Source organism: Myotis yumanensis, unplaced genomic scaffold, assembly GCF_028538775.1.
Source record: "Myotis yumanensis isolate MYYU_CA2020_CCGP unplaced genomic scaffold, mMyoYum1.0.hap1 SCAF_2, whole genome shotgun sequence".
In the NCBI taxonomy this organism is placed as follows: domain Eukaryota; kingdom Metazoa; phylum Chordata; class Mammalia; order Chiroptera; family Vespertilionidae; genus Myotis; species Myotis yumanensis.
In genome coordinates, this window is record NW_027223753.1 from 28,107,088 (window position 1) to 28,124,452 (window position 17,365).

General features: G+C 53.0%; 1 protein-coding gene across 3 annotated transcripts in view; it reads right to left on the reverse strand.

Annotated features, from left to right (window-relative positions):
* Window positions 1-854: 854 nt before the first annotated feature.
* RNF220 (ring finger protein 220) overlaps window positions 855-17,365 on the reverse strand; it is a 231,288-nt gene continuing 214,777 nt past the window's right edge. For 2 of the 3 annotated variants that reach the window (XM_070404906.1, XM_070404908.1), the window contains 9 exons: window positions 16,847-16,968; window positions 16,358-16,490; window positions 7,730-7,826; window positions 7,462-7,548; window positions 7,266-7,321; window positions 7,056-7,134; window positions 2,787-2,895; window positions 2,568-2,642; window positions 855-1,846 (listed from right to left, as the gene is read on the reverse strand). In XM_070404906.1, the coding sequence (XP_070261007.1) occupies window positions 1,775-1,846; window positions 2,568-2,642; window positions 2,787-2,895; window positions 7,056-7,134; window positions 7,266-7,321; window positions 7,462-7,548; window positions 7,730-7,826; window positions 16,358-16,490; window positions 16,847-16,968 (830 nt within the window). In that variant the 3' untranslated portion in view covers window positions 855-1,774. The remainder of the gene's footprint in view (window positions 1,847-2,567; window positions 2,643-2,786; window positions 2,896-7,055; window positions 7,135-7,265; window positions 7,322-7,461; window positions 7,549-7,729; window positions 7,827-16,357; window positions 16,491-16,846; window positions 16,969-17,365) is intronic. The other variant, XM_070404907.1, reaches the window with a different exon arrangement.

Below are 17,365 nucleotides of genomic sequence, written 5' to 3' on the forward strand. Positions count from 1 at the left end.
TGAGTGCAGGAGGCAGGAGCTGCCAGCTGGACCCGATTCTGTAGTATGCCCCGCGGGCACCCAGAGATTGGTGTGCCGGAGGCAGCCGATTTGGGAAGATGGAGGGCAGACCTGGGCTGTGAGAACTTGTAAATAGGAGTCTGGAGTTAATGGAGATACGCTGGGGTTTTAAGTATCAGAATCTTATTTTCTCAAAACAAGCTCCGTGGTGGGCAAGTACTCATCTGCAGCTTTGAGCACTGCTCTGACCAGACACCAAGTGAGATGCTGATCACTCACGGGCAGGGGGCAGCCGTGGGGATGTGACAAAGCATCTCCAGTGCTCGCTGCCAACCTCAGTTGTCTGCCTTGAGGCTCCACCTTGGATAACAGGGGTTTCTACTGTTTCCATTTGAGGACCAGGCAGTGCTGTACTGGGCTGGTTGAAGGGAAGAGGTTGCGGTGGTGCTGAGGCAGTGGTTCCATTTCTGGTCCCTGGCTTGTTTCAGGGAACTGGAAAGGGACAGGCTTTCCACCCAAGCTTATAGCTGCCCCTTCCCTAGATTGGGGGCTAGAGCTTGCATCCCCTCTGTACCCCCAAGCTCTGACCTCTTCTGTGATTAATGAGCTGACGATTCCACATCGATAAGGAATTAACCTGGAGCCCCCACCCATCAATAGTCAGGAGTCTAGGTCCCCAGCCCCACCCCCACAGACGTAGTGCTCCAGGGTCCCTGAGCAGACCAACGCTGTACTGCTTCACACACCCACAGCCAAGTCCTTTCCCCCATTGCTGCCAGGAATTAACCTCTTAACTGCCTGTGTACACCCGGTCATCCATCCCTCCCTGCACACACACACACACACAGGCAGCAGCTGTTTATATTGGTTTAATCCATGTCAAATGTAGTTTACAAAGGGAAAGGACAAGTACCTTTGTATAGAATATACAGACACAGCATCACACCATGGGGCCCACGGGAGGGGCAGGGAGACGACACTCTTCCCTGGGAACAGCAGCTCTAATCCCAGGAATGGTTCTTGGCAGAAGGCTGGGCAGCCAGGAGCACCCTCATCCAGCCCCAACTCAGCCCCTGCTGTGGCCCGGTTCCCATTTTTGTGCCTCCTCCCCCCCAACTCCTTATAAAGAGCCCCAGGAGCTAAGACTAAGGAGAGGATCATATCCCTTGGGGCATGTGCCCCATGTCTGGGAGAAGAAATATACACCACTGAACACCGAGCACATGGGAGAGGGAAGGGACACCATGGGAGAGAGAGAGGCAGGCACCCCAAGAGGTGGATGGGCCGAGCCCCCAGCCAGCCCTGAAGGAGGCACTGCTTCCAGGTGTTCTTAAAAAAAGAAAATCATACAACCAAAGGGGACTGGAGAGGTGAGGGCGGGGAGTTATCCCATTTATACACAACATTGTAAACATACACGTCTATATTACATGTGCTTCAGTCTGGTGTTTGCATGTCTGTCTGTCTGTCTGTCAGTCGGTCGGTCTGGGGGCTGGATCTCAGGAGCCTTGCCCTGCTACCCACCCCACCTACACCTCCCTGCCCAACCCTGGGAACAGAACCTGGAACAGATATGGTCCCCAATCCTGGTGGGAGTGTGGCAGGGTCTGGGCCTCTACATCCACTCTGGCTCCAGAGGCCTGTGTGTGTGCGTGCGTGTGTGTACATGTATGTACATGGGGAACCTGTGTGCAAGTATGTACAAGGGGTAGGGTCACATCACAGAGGCGGCAGGTGGGGCTGCTTGAGGCAAGGCCTGCCTGGGGTGGCTAGCTCACAAGTAGATTCTCCGCAGGTCTCCGGGTGCTGTGATGGTGTTGCACTGAGGGCACAGCTTCTTGGCACCCTGCGGGGAGAACAGGGAAGGCTTTGGTTATGCACACAGGGCTGCATGCTTGCTCATGTGAGCACTGGGCTTATACCAGTTGTGTGCTGGCACCTTGGTCCTGTCAGCCAAGGCTGGGAAGCATGGGCAGCCTCTGTGAGCAGGCAGGCACGCTCCTGTGTTGGGGGGATGCCAGGATCAAACCGCCTGGCCAGCCCCGCAGCAGGAGCCCCAGTAATGAGAACAAGGCTGGGTCCAGCTGTGGCTGCCGAGGCCCTAACGAGATTACACACAGCCTTTGATCAGGACACAGAGCCCACGTCCGGGCCTTTTATTGCTGTCTCCGGGCGACATTTTAATGGCTGCTCCCGAGCGAAGAACAGGGGCAGGAGCAGAGGGAGCTTAGTAATGGGAGGGGGAGGGGCTGAGGCCCTGGTTCTGCTTACCCATACCCAGCCTCCTCCTGACCTAGGATCTCACCAATATGTGTGACACAGTGGGCTTTCCCTTCTGGGGGGTGAGGGCAGAGGAAGGGAGCAAGCAGTGACCCCACAGAGGGGGGAGGCGAGAATGTGGTGAGCTTGGGGAGGGGGCTGGGATCCTGGCTTATGGCTGTGTTCTATGCTCCTGCTCCCCCTCACCCCTCCTCATTCCTCTCTCAAAGCAGGCTCAAGCATAAGCAAGGACATCTGGGCAGTACCCCAAAACAGCCACCCATTCCCCAATCCCCATGCCACCTCACCAGGGTCCGCAGCCAGCACTCCTCGCAGTGCACATGCCAACACTGGATGGACGTTAGGGGCATCGAGTATGAGTCCTAGGGAGGAGGTGGGCAGAGAAGGGATCACACTGAGGTTCGCCCACCCTCTAAAGAGGTCAGATGACAGTGCAGAGACCCTCTCCAAACCCTAGGGGGCACTGAAGCCTGACCAAGGGCACCCATAGGTCCCCTTCCTCTCACCATGCAGATGAGGCATTTGTAGCGGTCCCCACGGGATAGCTGCCGTTCAAGTTCCCTGACCCGAGCCTTCAGGGCCTCAAATGTGGTCACAGCTGAATCTTCGGTTATTCTGTAAAGAGGACAGCATTCGTTGGGCAGACTGCAGGCTGGCATCCTTAATCTAAACCTTCAATCCACACCCTTGAATTCCAGAACCACAAATACAAGTAGCTCCCAGATGCCCCTGCCCATATCCTATATCAGTGAACTCCACATTCCAGAACTGAACCCCTCACCCTCCTTGTTCCTCCATCTCCATCCTGCTGAATCTCTAACCCAGATATCTGGGAACCATTCTCAAACGATTCCTTCCTGAAACCATCCTTTTTACCTCTGACATTCACTTGATCTTAGCCAAAAGGCTGAGAAGCGATCCCCCTGATCCAAAATCAGTCATCCAGTCCCTAAAACTCTGGAATTTCCTCACTTCTTCCTGCCTCTGCCATCACTCATCCAGGTTCTCACGGTTTCTTCTACGGATAACTCCGCTAACCTGAACGGCATGTCTTCTGTACTGCCAGTCCCCTCATTCCATTCTGTTCTCCCAGCATCTAGAATTTTACAAATTTGACCGTTTCTACTTCCAACAGTTCGTCTCCCTCAGGATAAAGCTCTACCAAACTCCTCACAAGCTTACAAGGACGGACCTCCTTGGTCCATCCCCAGCCGGCCACATCCTTTAAGCTCTACCCACACCAAAATACCAAGTTTCCCCCACATGCCACTGGTTTTCATTCCCTTGGCTTCTTGACACTTTCTGCTTCTGGATCATCCATCCCCACCTCCTAACTCACTAGGTCCCACCTCATGGTTCAGGTCTAGTTAGTTCCCACCTCTTCCCAGAAGCCCATTGGTGGCTGCCTCTTCTGTGCTCTTCCAGCCCTTGTGCTGGACTCCACCACAGCAATATAACTACAAATGTCGTCGTCTCTGCTAGGCTCAGTTCCCTGAGGGGAAGCTACTCGCCCCACCAACATGACTATGGACATTAGCTCCACACTAGGCACGTGGGTATGAACAAACATTTGAGCATGAACAAACATTTGCCAAATAAAGAGCCAGTCCAACCCGCAGGGAGAGTGAGAGATGAGGGGACTGGATGAGTCCCACATAATACAAGTCCCTGGGGTACAGGCCTGGCCTGCTCAAGGGCTCCTTGTTGTGCCTTCCGAGTCCTCACCTGTTGTCCAGGCACTGCACAAGAAGGTCCCTACAACCTCTTGAAGACTCTTTGGGCTGCAATACTGAGCAGGGAATAGTGGGACTATCTCAGGGAGTGATCCGTCCCTCCCCTTCTAAAACAAGTGAACAGAACCTAGAGGAGCTCACAAAGGGAGAAGAATGCTTCCTGGAGGAATAGAAAAGATGGTCCTGGAGAGGGCTTTAGGGAATAATAATGAAAATACAAATAAAAGCTAAAATTTATTAAGCACTTACTAAATGCCAGGGATGGAACTGAGGGATTGAAAATGACCTTATTTGCACCTTACAAAAACCCCATGAGGAGATAATAATATTCCCATTTTATACAGGAAGAAACTAAAGCAGAACTGAAACACTAAGTAGCCTGCCCAAGGTTCAGAATGGGGAAGATGGGATTTAAACTCTGTCAGACTGATTCTGTGGTCAACCAATAACTGTGACTGACCGCTATTCTACACTGACTAGACCCAGGAGACAGGCCTCCATATCGCGGAACATCGGAACAAAGGCCAAGAAGCCTAAGAGCCCCATCTGGCTTGAAGTCTCGCCCGTGGGTAAGCAGAAAGCGATAGTGGGAAAGGAGATAGTATCCATGAAGACCTCAGATGCCACAATCAGAAGAAAGTGAAGTTTATCTCACAGGCAAAGGGAACCTGTTGAGGATGTTGGAAGAGGCTATGACAGGATAGAAACTAAGCCTTAAGACAGCAACAAACTTTGATCTCTGACCTTTCTCTCTCAGGGTAGTACTAGCAACAACGTGACTTCCTGATGGCTGTGTCCCTCTATCAGGGATGCTCTAGAGCAGCGGTTCTCAACCTGTGGGTCGAGACCCCTTTGGGGGTTGAATGACCCTTTCACAGGGGTCGCCTAAGACCATTGGAAAACACATATATAATTACATATTGTTTTTGTGATTAATCACTATGCTTTAATTATGTTCAATTTGTAACAATGAAATTGGGGGTCACCACAACATGAGGAACTGTATTAAAGGGTCGCGGCATTAGGAAGGTTGAGAACCACTGCTCTAGAGCCATCACTCCATGGGTCCATGATTCTCTCTGTCCTGCCTCTCTCCAGGGAAGCTGAGAAAGGCTCTGGCTGATTCCCTGAGAGTATTCATTCAACTTTCCAGCTCTGGAAGCCTTAACCACCCCCACTCTCCTTACAAGCACCTATGCAGCTGGCTCCTCCCCTGGCATTTTGCCCAATGCCGTATGTACCATCCCCATCTGGACTGCTATTAATTCCTGACAATGAGACAAGGATGGGTAGCTATGCTCCCTGCCTTTCTAAGGACCAGACTGGGCATATTTGCCAGGTCCTATGTGGTTATTTCAGGGAAGGGGAAACTTAAGGCATGGAGCTGGGGCAGCTTACCCCAGAGTAGAAAACTAACTTTCAAACCCCAAACCAGAGAATGAGCTAGAACCGGAAAGGCAAAAAGGATGGGGCCAGGAGAGAATGAAGCCATTTCCCACTCCATCTCCAAAAGCTCCAAGGCCACATCTAACCCGAGTCCACCCTATCCTGGATTTGCTCAGCATATACCATGCCTCTGCTCTTTGCTTCCAGCCCCCGACCCAGGTTGGTTGTGAGCTATTCCTGAGTCCCTCCAGGGTATAGGGTGGAGAATTTCCTAGAAGCAGCCATGGCATCCTGCTTTCCCCCTTCCCTGGGTTATGAAACAGATGTAGGGTGGGAAACCATATTGTGTACAAGGAAAAGTCATGGGGACTAATGGGGCCCAACCCAGGCAGACCCAGATCCAAGGACTGAGCCAGTCCCCAACCTGTTCCACAGCCCTGCCTGTGCTCACACAGGTGGGATAGAAATCCCGACTTCCCCAGCTTTGGGTGGGTAGTACCTTCATGGATGGCCACTGGCTCTGGCCCCCACCTCCCCTTCGGGCGCCATCCCTGATTAATGATCTTGTCTTTCTGATTTATGAGCAGCCCCTTCAGATGAGGGTGGGCGCCCCTTATGGCCCCGCCCGCCCCGCTCAGCTGGAGTAGGAGAGAATTATTAAATAAACATCCATACGTCATTCCTTCCCCCTCCCCAAGCTGGTTGCGCCGAACCCGTGCGGCCCGCTCCGGCGCTGACACAGAGCAGCTGCGGTGATTCATGGGCAGCCGGGCCCTGCGCCGCGGCCCATACATCATGCCAGCAGCACTTGCGGCCCCGGCCGAGATAAACTGATCAACCACAACGGGCTGGAATGAATTTATGACAACACAAAATGGAGGGAAACAAATGGGAGGTGACCCTGGGCCACCGACCCGGCCCTGCACCGGCCTGCAATCCACTCTCCTGGCAGAAGGCAAGATGGAACACTGGTCCTGGAATGAAGAGGCTGCCTTTTAACCCCAGGCAACCTGCCTCCAGTGGAGGGAGGGGATGGGTGTGGGAGTTAAGCAGTGGCCAAAGGCAGCAGCTCCAGACACCTCAAACTGGACAATGCCATCTCCTGAGGCTAGAACTGGCCTTGCTTGGGTTTCTGGAAAGGCAATACAGTGCCCAGCTGATTTCAAGTCCTTGTGGCTCCTGGGGATCCAGGCCCCCTGGATTAAGTGCTAAGGGAGTCCCCTTTCCCTTGCCAGGGAACCTCGGCCAAAAATTCCAACCAGAAGTGATGAGACCCAATGCTCCTGCCTAAAACCCACTGCAAGCGCCACCCAGGACAAGAAAAATGAAACCAATTTAGCTCCCGATTAAGAAACAGAAACTGGAGATGAATCAAGTGTGCCGGCTGGGCTGGGTGGCCATACATCACATTCCCCGGGTGGAGGCCGCTGTAGCGGGCGTGCAGGCAGGCAGGCAGGCAGGCGGACTGCTCCTCCCTCCAACAAGGCGCCCAGGGCCGTGGCCCAGTGATCAATTCAGAGTCATGCTTAGCACCAGCTGGGCCCCACTGTCGGCTGTGTGCCCAGGGCTGCAGGACTAAGGGAGGGCCTGGAACCTTGGTGGCCCCTCTCTTCCTACGGAACTGCTGTCCCAAGGGTTCCCCTTCTGGCCACTCACTTCTCGATGTCACTATTCTTGCATGTCTTCTGCATGGCCTCCTGCTTGCTGCTCTCCCCGTTGCTGGTAGATGGCATCTCTGTTGGGATAGAGAGGCAACTCATACTATGGCCGGACTGGCAGCATCGGGGAGGGGTTGGGCCTGAGTCCCACCACTACCCAAAGGATGTCCCCTTCCCCCTACTCCTCCTAACCTGTGTTAATACTTACCATCACTGGCCCATTTAGAGAACTCAGGTGTGATGCGCGTGCTGGGAGGGCCGCCACTAGAGGAAAGGAAGGAGAAAGAACAAAGTGAGCCTCGAAGGCAGGCAAGGACAGCCCTGAGGGTGGGTATCAGGTTGACCCCTGCCTCAGGGCTTCCCATCCCCCTCTAGCCCACCCCCAAGCCTGTGCCCACACTTGCTTTAGGACTGCACCCCGGAGCGCCTCTCTCTCCTTGGCTTCACCAGGCTCCTCGCCTGTGCAGGGGATGATGTCAGCCTCCGTGTATCTGGCATGGTGGTCAAGGACAATGGATCGTAGTTTGCAATAGGCCTTGAGGGTTGAATCCTGCCCAGAACTGAGACACTGACCCCAGGGAGGGCGGGTAAGTGCCAGAGGTGTTAGCTACTTTGCTTTCCCTTTGGCCTATTCCACAAGCCCCACCTTGTCCCACAGTGCCCCAAGGATACTGTGGCTTCCCATACTCCAGAGTGTCATCCCCATCCACATCCAAGTCAGCATCACTGTCCGGATTCTCTTTGCCGCTGCACATGACGAAGCCGGAGCCTGTGGGAAGCAGGATGTGAGGATTGGGGGGCCAACAAGACTAAGCCAAGGGTGCCTCTTCTGTTGCCTCTAGATGGAGGTCAACTTTTGGGCCAGATAAGGCCCAGACAGACACTTGGGCCTGGAATACAGAGAGCCAGATACTTAGGTGCTCTGGACTCTGATATTTTAGTCCCTTTCACTCTGTATAACTCATCCTTATCAGCCACTGCTTGCTGCTCCAAGTGGTTTCATAAACTAGCCCCTTCAAATACTACCTCAGGTCTTCAGGAGATACCCAAGCCTGCTGTCCAGATCTAGGAAGAGCAGGAAGAGAACACATTCTGGTCTTACAAGATCACCCCATCCAAGACCTTGGCATTCCTTGTGTCCCATGGTCCAGACAGAGAAGTCCATCAGGGGGGAGAGCAGGCTGGCTAAGGCCAGTCAGAGCCATACAGCAGGACCCCAGTCAACATCCTGATTTTGGCTGCCAGGTCCTTGCCAGCAAAAACACCAGGCAGCTGTTCAAATATTTGGTGTCTGAAGCGACTGACATTAATTATTCATCTCCACCTCACTCAGCCCAGATTCCTGGACAAGTGCAGTTATAAAGGGATTAGGAGGGGACAGATGAGAGGAGAGGCATGCACACCTGCTTCTCAAAGCAGCCCATGAAGGCAACCAGGCTGGGTGGAGGCAGGGCCAGGCAGGCAGCTGACCCCATCAAGATGCAACTGGTCCGGCCACAGGCAGACTCTTGGCCAACGGGGCGGGAGCTGCTGAAGCTACACTAGGCCCTCACTCATCATGTGGCCTATCTTCCAGGACTTTTCTTCCTGAGAGCCCAGGTCAGAGGCCACAAAGCTGCTCCTCCCTCCCCACCTGTCTTCCCGCAGAAGTGGTCTGATATTTCAGTCCCTTTCACTCTGCATAACTCATCCTTCTCAGCCACTGCTTGCTGCTCCAAGTGGTTTAATAAACTAGCCCCTAGTGGTCTCAGACCACGCACTTCTCACTGGCCACAAAGTAGCCCTTCTAGGATAGAAAGAGATGAAAGCAATGGAATCTGTTAGGAGTGGAATCAGAAAGGAAATCCTTAAAGAGATGAGGAAGAAGCTCAGAATTTTGCCTGATGATCTCAGAAATTTCTTGTCCTTTCTTTCCATTCTCAGGCTCTTATACCCTCATCAGGGTAACAGTCTCGTAATGGGTCCTCAAGCCTCTTGTCTGTTCCTCATCCGGCTTCCCATGTAGTTCTGACCCTTCTTTTCCTTGCTCCAAAACTGACTGTGGCTCCTCACTGCAAGCACAATCCAGCCTGGCTCCTCAGCCAGACCCATTAGGATCTTTTTCCCTCACTCACTCCACAAGCCTATGCATATGGACAGACTACTTACTGCACCTTAAGCATAACTCTGCATGTCCTGCTCTTAAGACTGCTCATGCTATTCACTCCATCTGGAATGTTCTCCACCTTTCAAGCCCATTTCAAAAACATTTTCTTCCCAACCCTTCTCCCTTCTGTCTCTGGTCTCTGGCCTGACAAAGGTCCCACCCATCCCAGAGGTAAGCAGCACCAGGGAAAGAGAAAGGCTAGGCATGCCTAGGTTCCACCCCTTCTGACAGTCCTCATTTGACCTCCATACTCAAGGCATCAACAAACGCAGGCAGGTCAGCAGCAGGGCCATTAAGCTGAGAAAACACCAAGTTACAGCTCTGTCTCCTATTCACGGCCAGGTGTCCTGACAAGCAATTCCTGCCTTGTAGGTGAGTGGCACCTCTATAAACCCTCTGACAGTTTGGGAGACAAACTCTGCCATCAATCAGAATGTAGCTATCAGGTTCACTTACAGTGTGTACCCCCCAAGCCCTGCCAACCCCCCTCCCCCAAGTACACACAGCTCAGCAGTCAGCCTCACATCCTCGGCTCAGCCTGGCCCTACCCAGCCCTGCCTATTGGGCAGAAAGGAAATCAAAGAACCCATGGCAAAGCTGAGAAAACAGGGCACCCCAAAGCCCCAGCTTCTCAACACTTAAAGTGGCCTGTGGCTTGAAGTCCTTTCCCCTTCAGTCCTACTGCCGCCAGGCCTGGAGCAGGACTTGAATGTTCCAGCAGAACATAGTTACTGTAGTTTCCCAAACCCTACATGTTTTCTCTTGCCCCCATGCCTTCAGACCTCCTGTTATGTCTGCCTAGAACCTTGGCCCTCCTGGTCCACAGAACACATGCCTGCTCATGCTGCCAAGTGTGGCCGGCTCAACCATGCCTTCTACTATTCAGTCATAGTGCCTACACACAGTAGTTGCTCTATAAATACTTCCTGAATGAACTTCCACCTCAACAACATTCCTTCAACCTTTACGGGACTCATCCTCTGCCTGGCTTCACATTGAGGACACAAAGTTTCAAGATCTGATTCCTACCCTCAAGGTGCTGAGTATGGATGAGACTTCTCCAGATATTTCCTCTAAATGTGCTCTTTCCTATGCAACCCCAAAATCATATTTATTGTCACTGACCCTCACCAGATTGAAAGCCCCAGTGTGATTCATGACTGTGATTTTAGCGTCATCCAGCAGAGCTGGCCAGGCCCATAACAGGTACCATACCACACACCGGAGCAATAATGGCTACTTGCTGCTCCAATAGGTCCTAGGAGCCCTGCGCTAGAAGGCAGGCCAAGGCCTGATTAGCTGGTGGCCTGGAGAAACTTCTCAGGACACAATCTTCCCTACCAGCCCCAGTCGACCTTCTGTTCCTCTGACCAGGCAGGCAGGACAGAGAGCACGACACCTCGTTTCCCGAGGAAAAGGGCTCTGTCTCTGGTCTGAGCAGTTGACTCTGACCCTGACACCATCCCCTACTGGAAACAGATGTTGGGAACCTCTCCCTACCCCCACAGGTGTTCAGAACAGGCTGCTGCCGCCAGTTTCACTCCTGTGCTGCCCCAGCCTGCTCCAACCTCCTTCCTAGCACATTAAACTTTATTTTCTTAATGAAATGTCACTTGCTGACTTCTGGCAGAATCATAATAAAAAGAAACGGCCATAAAGCCGTTTTATGCAGACAGTGCCCCCTCCAGCTTACCCCCCCTCCCCCACCGGCTTCGAGAAAAAGGCTCCACAGTCATTTTATGTTTTCAGCTGCTGGAACATCCCAAGCCAGTACTCAGATGCAAGATGGCACAGAGCTCCTTTCCAAGCCTCTGGCTCCTGTTCCATGTAGCTTTGGGGGGTAATAGGCAAGCTGCCACTCCTGTTGCTGCTGCTGCTATCCAGGGAAGGGACTCAGCCCTCAGGACCTCCAAGATGACCCAGGGTACCCTTTAGTCACTAAGGAGGTCCCTTGCTATGGTTTGACCCCACCTTTTTTAAAAAAAAATATATTTTTTATTGATTTCAGAGAGGAAGGGAGATAGAGAGATAGAAATATCAATGATGAGAGAGAATCACTGATTGGCTGCCTCTTGCACGTCCTCTACTGGGGGGGGGGGGGGGGGGGGCAGCGGGATCGAGCCACAACCCGGGCATGTGCCCTTGGCTGGAATAGAACCTGGGACCCTTTAGTCTGCAGGCCAACACTCTATCCACTGAGCCAAACCGGCTAGGGCTGGCCCCACCTTAGGGTGGCACAAAGGGCTGGGCTGCTGCCTACAGGCAAATTAAGCCTGGTGGTCAGTGATGCTCAACACAGTGGCTCCCAGTCCTGGGAGGGCAGGCAATGCGAAAAATACCTTCCCGCCAAGTGAACTCTTAGCAACAGAGGAGAGGGTTAAGTGCAGAAATGATAGGCAAGTCTAAATTTTATAAAAATGACCCCCCTCCCATAAACTCATTTCTTCCTGGGTCACTGAGAAGGGGGAAAAAAAGAAAAAAAAGATCAGTGTTAATTTAATCAATTGATCAAATAATCGATTGAGAAACTGGAGACGCCTGTTTACTGGGGGCTGTAATGTCCTGGAACCTGAAACCCACAAAAATGGAGCCATTGATTTCCTCACCTACTGCTCCCAACAAAACCAGAACTTAGGGAGAAAGGCAAGTCTTGGGTCCCTCCAGAGGTCTGTGCTCTCCAAAGGGGAGAGGGGGGCAGGGGCAGCAGCTTCCGGAGAGTTTTACACTGGAATTAGTTACAGATGCAGTTACGGTGTCTTGTGTAAACGCCATCGATTGGGGAGCTGACAGTCTGGGGAGCTGCGATGCGGGACAATCAATCGGCCTGCAGTGTCACCTGCCACCTCGCTGAACAGTTGACAATGCAATTATCCAGTGTGGAGGCAGGGAGTTGGCGTGTGTCAAACGCACTTAGCCACTTTCCGGGCCTCCTCGATAACGCGTTTCACTGCCTCACGTCAGGAGAGACGCACAGAGACAGACGCCGTTTAAAACCATTGATACGTGCTCCTTCAGCCTGCACTCCCTCTGTCCCAGCTTAACAATTGTGTTCCAAAAGGCGATTAAATCCCGTTAGTCGTCACAGGGGACAGAAGGTGCCCTGCTCCTTGCCACCTCTCCAACCCCTCCCACCAGGCAACAGTTATAATTAAAAGACTTAGAAGGCAGCAGCCCTAACCCTCTCCATTCCAAGACTGCCTTCAGCAGCTGGCTATTCCAACACCTGTTACTAACTGGACCAGGCAGAAGGGCTGTGCTGGGGGACATTTTTAGCACCTGAGCCTCCCATCTTTTAGAAACCAATGCGCCAAAGGAGACTGCAGTTAGGGCAAGGCCTGTTTCTCTGTGCCCTTGGACTCACAATACCTCTTACCCCTTTGAATTATAACCTGGCCCTGAAGTTTTATGAATCCATAGGCACGTAAAAAATCTGTACCTAAGCTGCCCTGCCTATCTGCTCCATGATACCTCACCTAGAATACTTGGAACCAGCCTCAAGTTAAGACAGGGACTCAAGAAAGATGCAGTTCCTCAGCCAAGATCTGGACAGGGCAGAGGCCCTGCACAGCTGGTTCTCTTAGTACCCGCCCTTCCACCTGTTTGATTCAAAGGAGCTCAATGCTGGATTCTAGCAGTGCATTTCCCTTCAGGGTTCAAAGACACAGCTGCAGCACCTTCATTTCCTATGCAGCCTGTTGGGAAATTCCTCTATCTTAACGCTCATGTGCCCCCTACATCATTATCACCTTATCTGAAACCAACCATTCCCATATCCTCTCCAACCTGTCCATTTCTTTCTTTCTGTTCTCTCTTTTCTTTTCCTTCCTTCCTTCCTTCCTTCCTTCCTTCCTTCCTTCCTTCCTTCCTTCCTTCCTTCCTTCCTTCCCTCCCTCCCTCCCTCCCTCCCTCTCTCCCTTCCTCCCTCTCTCTCTCCCTCCCCCTTTTCCCCATTTCTGATTATGAGCTCCAGGCTCCTCAAAACTGCAGAACTTTCACTGGCAACCAATACAGGAAAAGGATCAAATCTCACCACTTTAAGTCTCTTCTCCAGAGCCCAGGAGCTACAGACAGGAAATGAGGGAAGGTGTGGCTCACTGACCATATATCTCATTGACTACAGGTAGGAGTAGGTTTGCTCCAGGGGCTGTTATGATTAGGTTTTCCCTGTGGCCTGCTGCTCTAGCCAAGAGGCCCCTTGCTCTGCCCAGGGCTGGCATGGCGCCCAGAAGAGCATCTTTTTCTCCTCACCGCTGAGCTCTGAAGGGAACGCTGGTGAAGCACTAGGCTCTGTGTGCCGCCTGCATGCAATTATAACTGGGTGGGAAGGAACAGCAGTAGCAGGTTAGCGAACATAAGGTTCTTAGAGGACAGTCAACAGCCCAGGGCTTCTAGAACTGGGAAGGCCAGTGTTTCCTAGACACTGAAAGTTCCTTCCAACTTGCTCTCTTGACATCTTTACCCATTTCCTTAGTCTCTTCAAGATCTATTTCCAGCTGGTCCTATCTCAGTGCTTACCTGCTCTGTCCGGTCCTTCATTTTGTCCTAAAATACCAATTCTCAGCACTCCCGGGTCTGAGCTATCTGGGCCTCACCCTCAGTAACCACAGGTCCTATCTCCAAGGCCTGCTCTCCTCAGCCAGGTGTCTCCACCAAAACTCCTGCTTGCCCACTGGCTCCACAGCTGATTACATTCTAGGCAACCGATCTGCTCCATCAGACCAGCTCCCAGTGGGCCTGATGGGAAGCTTTACTGACGATGACGAAGGGGCCCTGGTCTGGGAGGAGGGGTAGGGGACGATCAGATACAGGAACTTATCTGCAATTCTTCAATTCTTTCATATCTAACAAGGACAGCAATCTCTGTTCTGTCAGCACACACAGCACAGCTTAAATGGGCCTCACTGCTTGCCTGCTCATCCTGCTTCTGCTCCCTTCTCTCTGAAGTCGGCCGGGCAGCTTCTTCAGCCGGCGTTATCACTCCCTCTAACCGGTCTTGGCAGGCAATCTAATTCCTCCTGAAAAGGTCACCGCCATTTTAACTGCCTTTCAATCACATTAAGCACGCGCTGCCCGGCTTGCGGCCCGGCCCGCCCGGCGGGCGATCAATGCGATGCACTGACACCAGCCCGCCTGGCGGGGCCACACCCAACCCCTCAAGAGTTGGGGCCTAGTGGTCCTGGCCAGGGAGGGTAGACTGACAGATGGTCAGCTTCTGCAGACAGGTTTTCAGGGCAGCGGCAGTCAGGATGAGCCAGGGCTTCCTTTGATAGTCCCCCCACCCCCTGCCCCACTGAGGAGCCTCAGCCTCCTCCGCTCCACTGCGCCCAGCTCTGCCTTGTAGCCCCCGCTGATCTCACTGTAAAACAGCCTTTCAAGTCTGCCTGTCTTTTGACTGCACTAAGCTGTTTAAGAGGCGGCAGCAGCTTCTATCAGGAAAGCTGGAGCAATTCTCTGCAGATAAAGGCACCTCTGGCCCCTGTTCCCTCTTCAAGTCTCACTCTCATTCTCGCTCTCCAAATCGCTCAAAGAAAAGCCCCCTTTGAACTCCCTTCAGGAATTCTTGAAAGGAACAACCTCACAGTGTAAACACTCAGGGAAAACTGACACCCGCCCAGGGCCTAGAAGTCCCTCATACCTGCTCTGTAAATGCATCCCAGTGTAGGGGAAATACTATGTCAAATCATCAAGCCCTATGCAGCTTTATCCCCTTAAGCCCTGTCTGATGCCCAGAAGCCATCATGTCCAGTTCAGGGCCAAGAAACCTTGACTAAGAAGCTGCCACAGCGATGGAGGGTGTGACTATTTGCAGCAGCCAACACAGTGAGCCCAGAGCAGCACCGTGGAATAGACATGCACAGGCTGCCGCCTGTGTACAATTCACAGGATCCTGGGCTTTGCTGCTCATTCTCTAGGACAGGACCAGAGTGAAATGACAAACGAACATTCCCCAGCTCCAGTTGGGTCTGATGAACCTTCCTGATTTATATTTTGGCTTGTCCCCAAACACTTGGATAATGTGAGAAGCCCAGAGGCATAAGAACCCGCCTGGGCTTGGAGCCCCTTCGTGTAGCCAGTCTGCACTGGACAGCACCGTGAAGACCAGGCCTCAGCATCAGCCCCAAGAGCAGGGCCCCAAAGAGACAGAGACCCTCTTCCCAGCTACTATGAGGTTCCTCAGAGACCAGACACAGAGTATTCTCAAGGGTGATGCCCAGAGAACTGGAGGCAGATGGGAAGCAGACTGGCTCACTTAATGACCACAAGCTGCAGTGCCAGCTGTGCTTGAGCACAGAAAGAGAGAAGAGCTGGAGGCCAGGAGGCAGACAGCTTCCTCTTCCCCTGCCCAAGGCAGGAGAGTCTGACAAAAGGACAGTGACCCTGGGCACCAGTCTGCTCTCTGATCTGGTGTGAGTGGGGGACTCCCACTGGGCCACGCCATATCCCTCCAAGGAGCTGGGAGGGCAGTGAGCTGGGCAGGGCCCTGCAGACCTCTTGCAGCAACTGGGGAGAACCCAAGGGAAGCAGGGAGCAGCTGGGCCTAGGCCCCTCTTGCTTCAGGGCAGAGGGGCCCATGCAGAAGGGATGGGAACAGAGCTAAAATTAGATTCACCAATGCAGCTCATAGGAGGTCAGATTTTGCCATAACTCACTCTCCTCTCTAACTGATTTCTCTCACATGGGGCTGAGGAGGAGGAGGAGGAGGAGGAGGAGGAGGAGGAGGAGGAGGAAAATCCAATGTGTTTGCCTGGAAGCCCTCAGGGCCCCCAGTGCTGGAGGTGTACATCAGGTTGCTGGATTCTCATTTATCAGCCTTAAGAGGGATAGAGTGATAAATGCATAACCGTCCCTTTAATATTTTATGCAGGTGCTAACGTGGCTTGGCTGTCACCTTCAATGTATCACCCGAGGCCGAGAGCCCCCCTTGTCACTCCTAGCTTGCAGCCTCACAATTCCATTTCCCCACCCAAATACTTCCATTTTAATATGCACATCACAGGCAGGCAGCACAGTCACAAAGGAGCCCTGCCAGCTGCAGTTCCCATGTGGTGGAACGGATGACCGGCCACCAGCCCTGGCCTTCTGGCTCCCAACAGATGGATACCAAGCACAGGCCTGGCCACCAGTGCCACTGCCTATGTGTCGGCTGCTTGTACCTCGGAAACCACCTTCCAGGAGAGTGGTGGCCCGTATCCGTTTCTGCCCGCACCACTCATACTCCTCAAAGCGGTTGCTGTTCTCATGCTCGATGTCCACAGCATCCTCCTCAGCCATGCAGGAGCCTTCCCTCTGTGAAGAGGAAAGCAGGATCACGTGGGTCCCAGGCCATCCCTGTCTCCCCCCAGGGCCTGCAAGGAAGGCATAACCCTGGCCCCCCGCTGTGGTATGCCAACCCCAGCTCTAGGGCTCCGGTGAAGTAAACCAACCTAGAGGTCAAAGACCTGGGCCTCTTCCCAATCATTTGCCACTGGTGCCCCAGGGGAGGGGTGGGAAAGTGAAAGCAAAGGAAGAGAGCAAAAACAGAGAGGAAGAAGCTGCTGACACCACGTGAAGACCCCAACAGCCCATAGATCTGGAGGCAGACAGCAACTAGTCTCAGGGGAAGAGGGAAGGGAGGGGGAGGGAGGTGGTGATGGCCCCTCTACCTTAGAAAGGCAATGCTCCACATGCCTACTCATCTCCTGCTCCGATCCTGCCAGGGGGCGGCTGCACAGGGGACATACCTGCCCTTCATCTTGCTTCCTCCGTTTCATTTTCCCAATCCGAGCTGCATGGAGAAACCGAAAACAAAGCACAGAACAGGCAGACGGTCACTGTAGCTCCCAGGGTCCCAGTGCAGCTGATACATCCTGACCTCCTGCCAGCCATTAGCCCCTTTGTTCAGTGCCTGATCTGGCCCTCACTGTGCAGCACCTTCTTCTCCTTTGGGGACTGGCACTTGCCAAGAGCACCTGGGGAGGAGACTGGAGCTAGGCCAGCAAAGTGCTACTCATCACAGCTGACTCAAGCTCAACCTATTACCTCCGTACCGGCAGAATTCAAGAAGTGCAATGAGCAAAGACACTCCACGTTGCTAGGTGTCTCCCTAGAAGGCCAAAGACCATGGGCTCTTTTGGTGTCAGATATACAACTTTAGAGAACATCTCTTGGTTAGAATCCAAAGT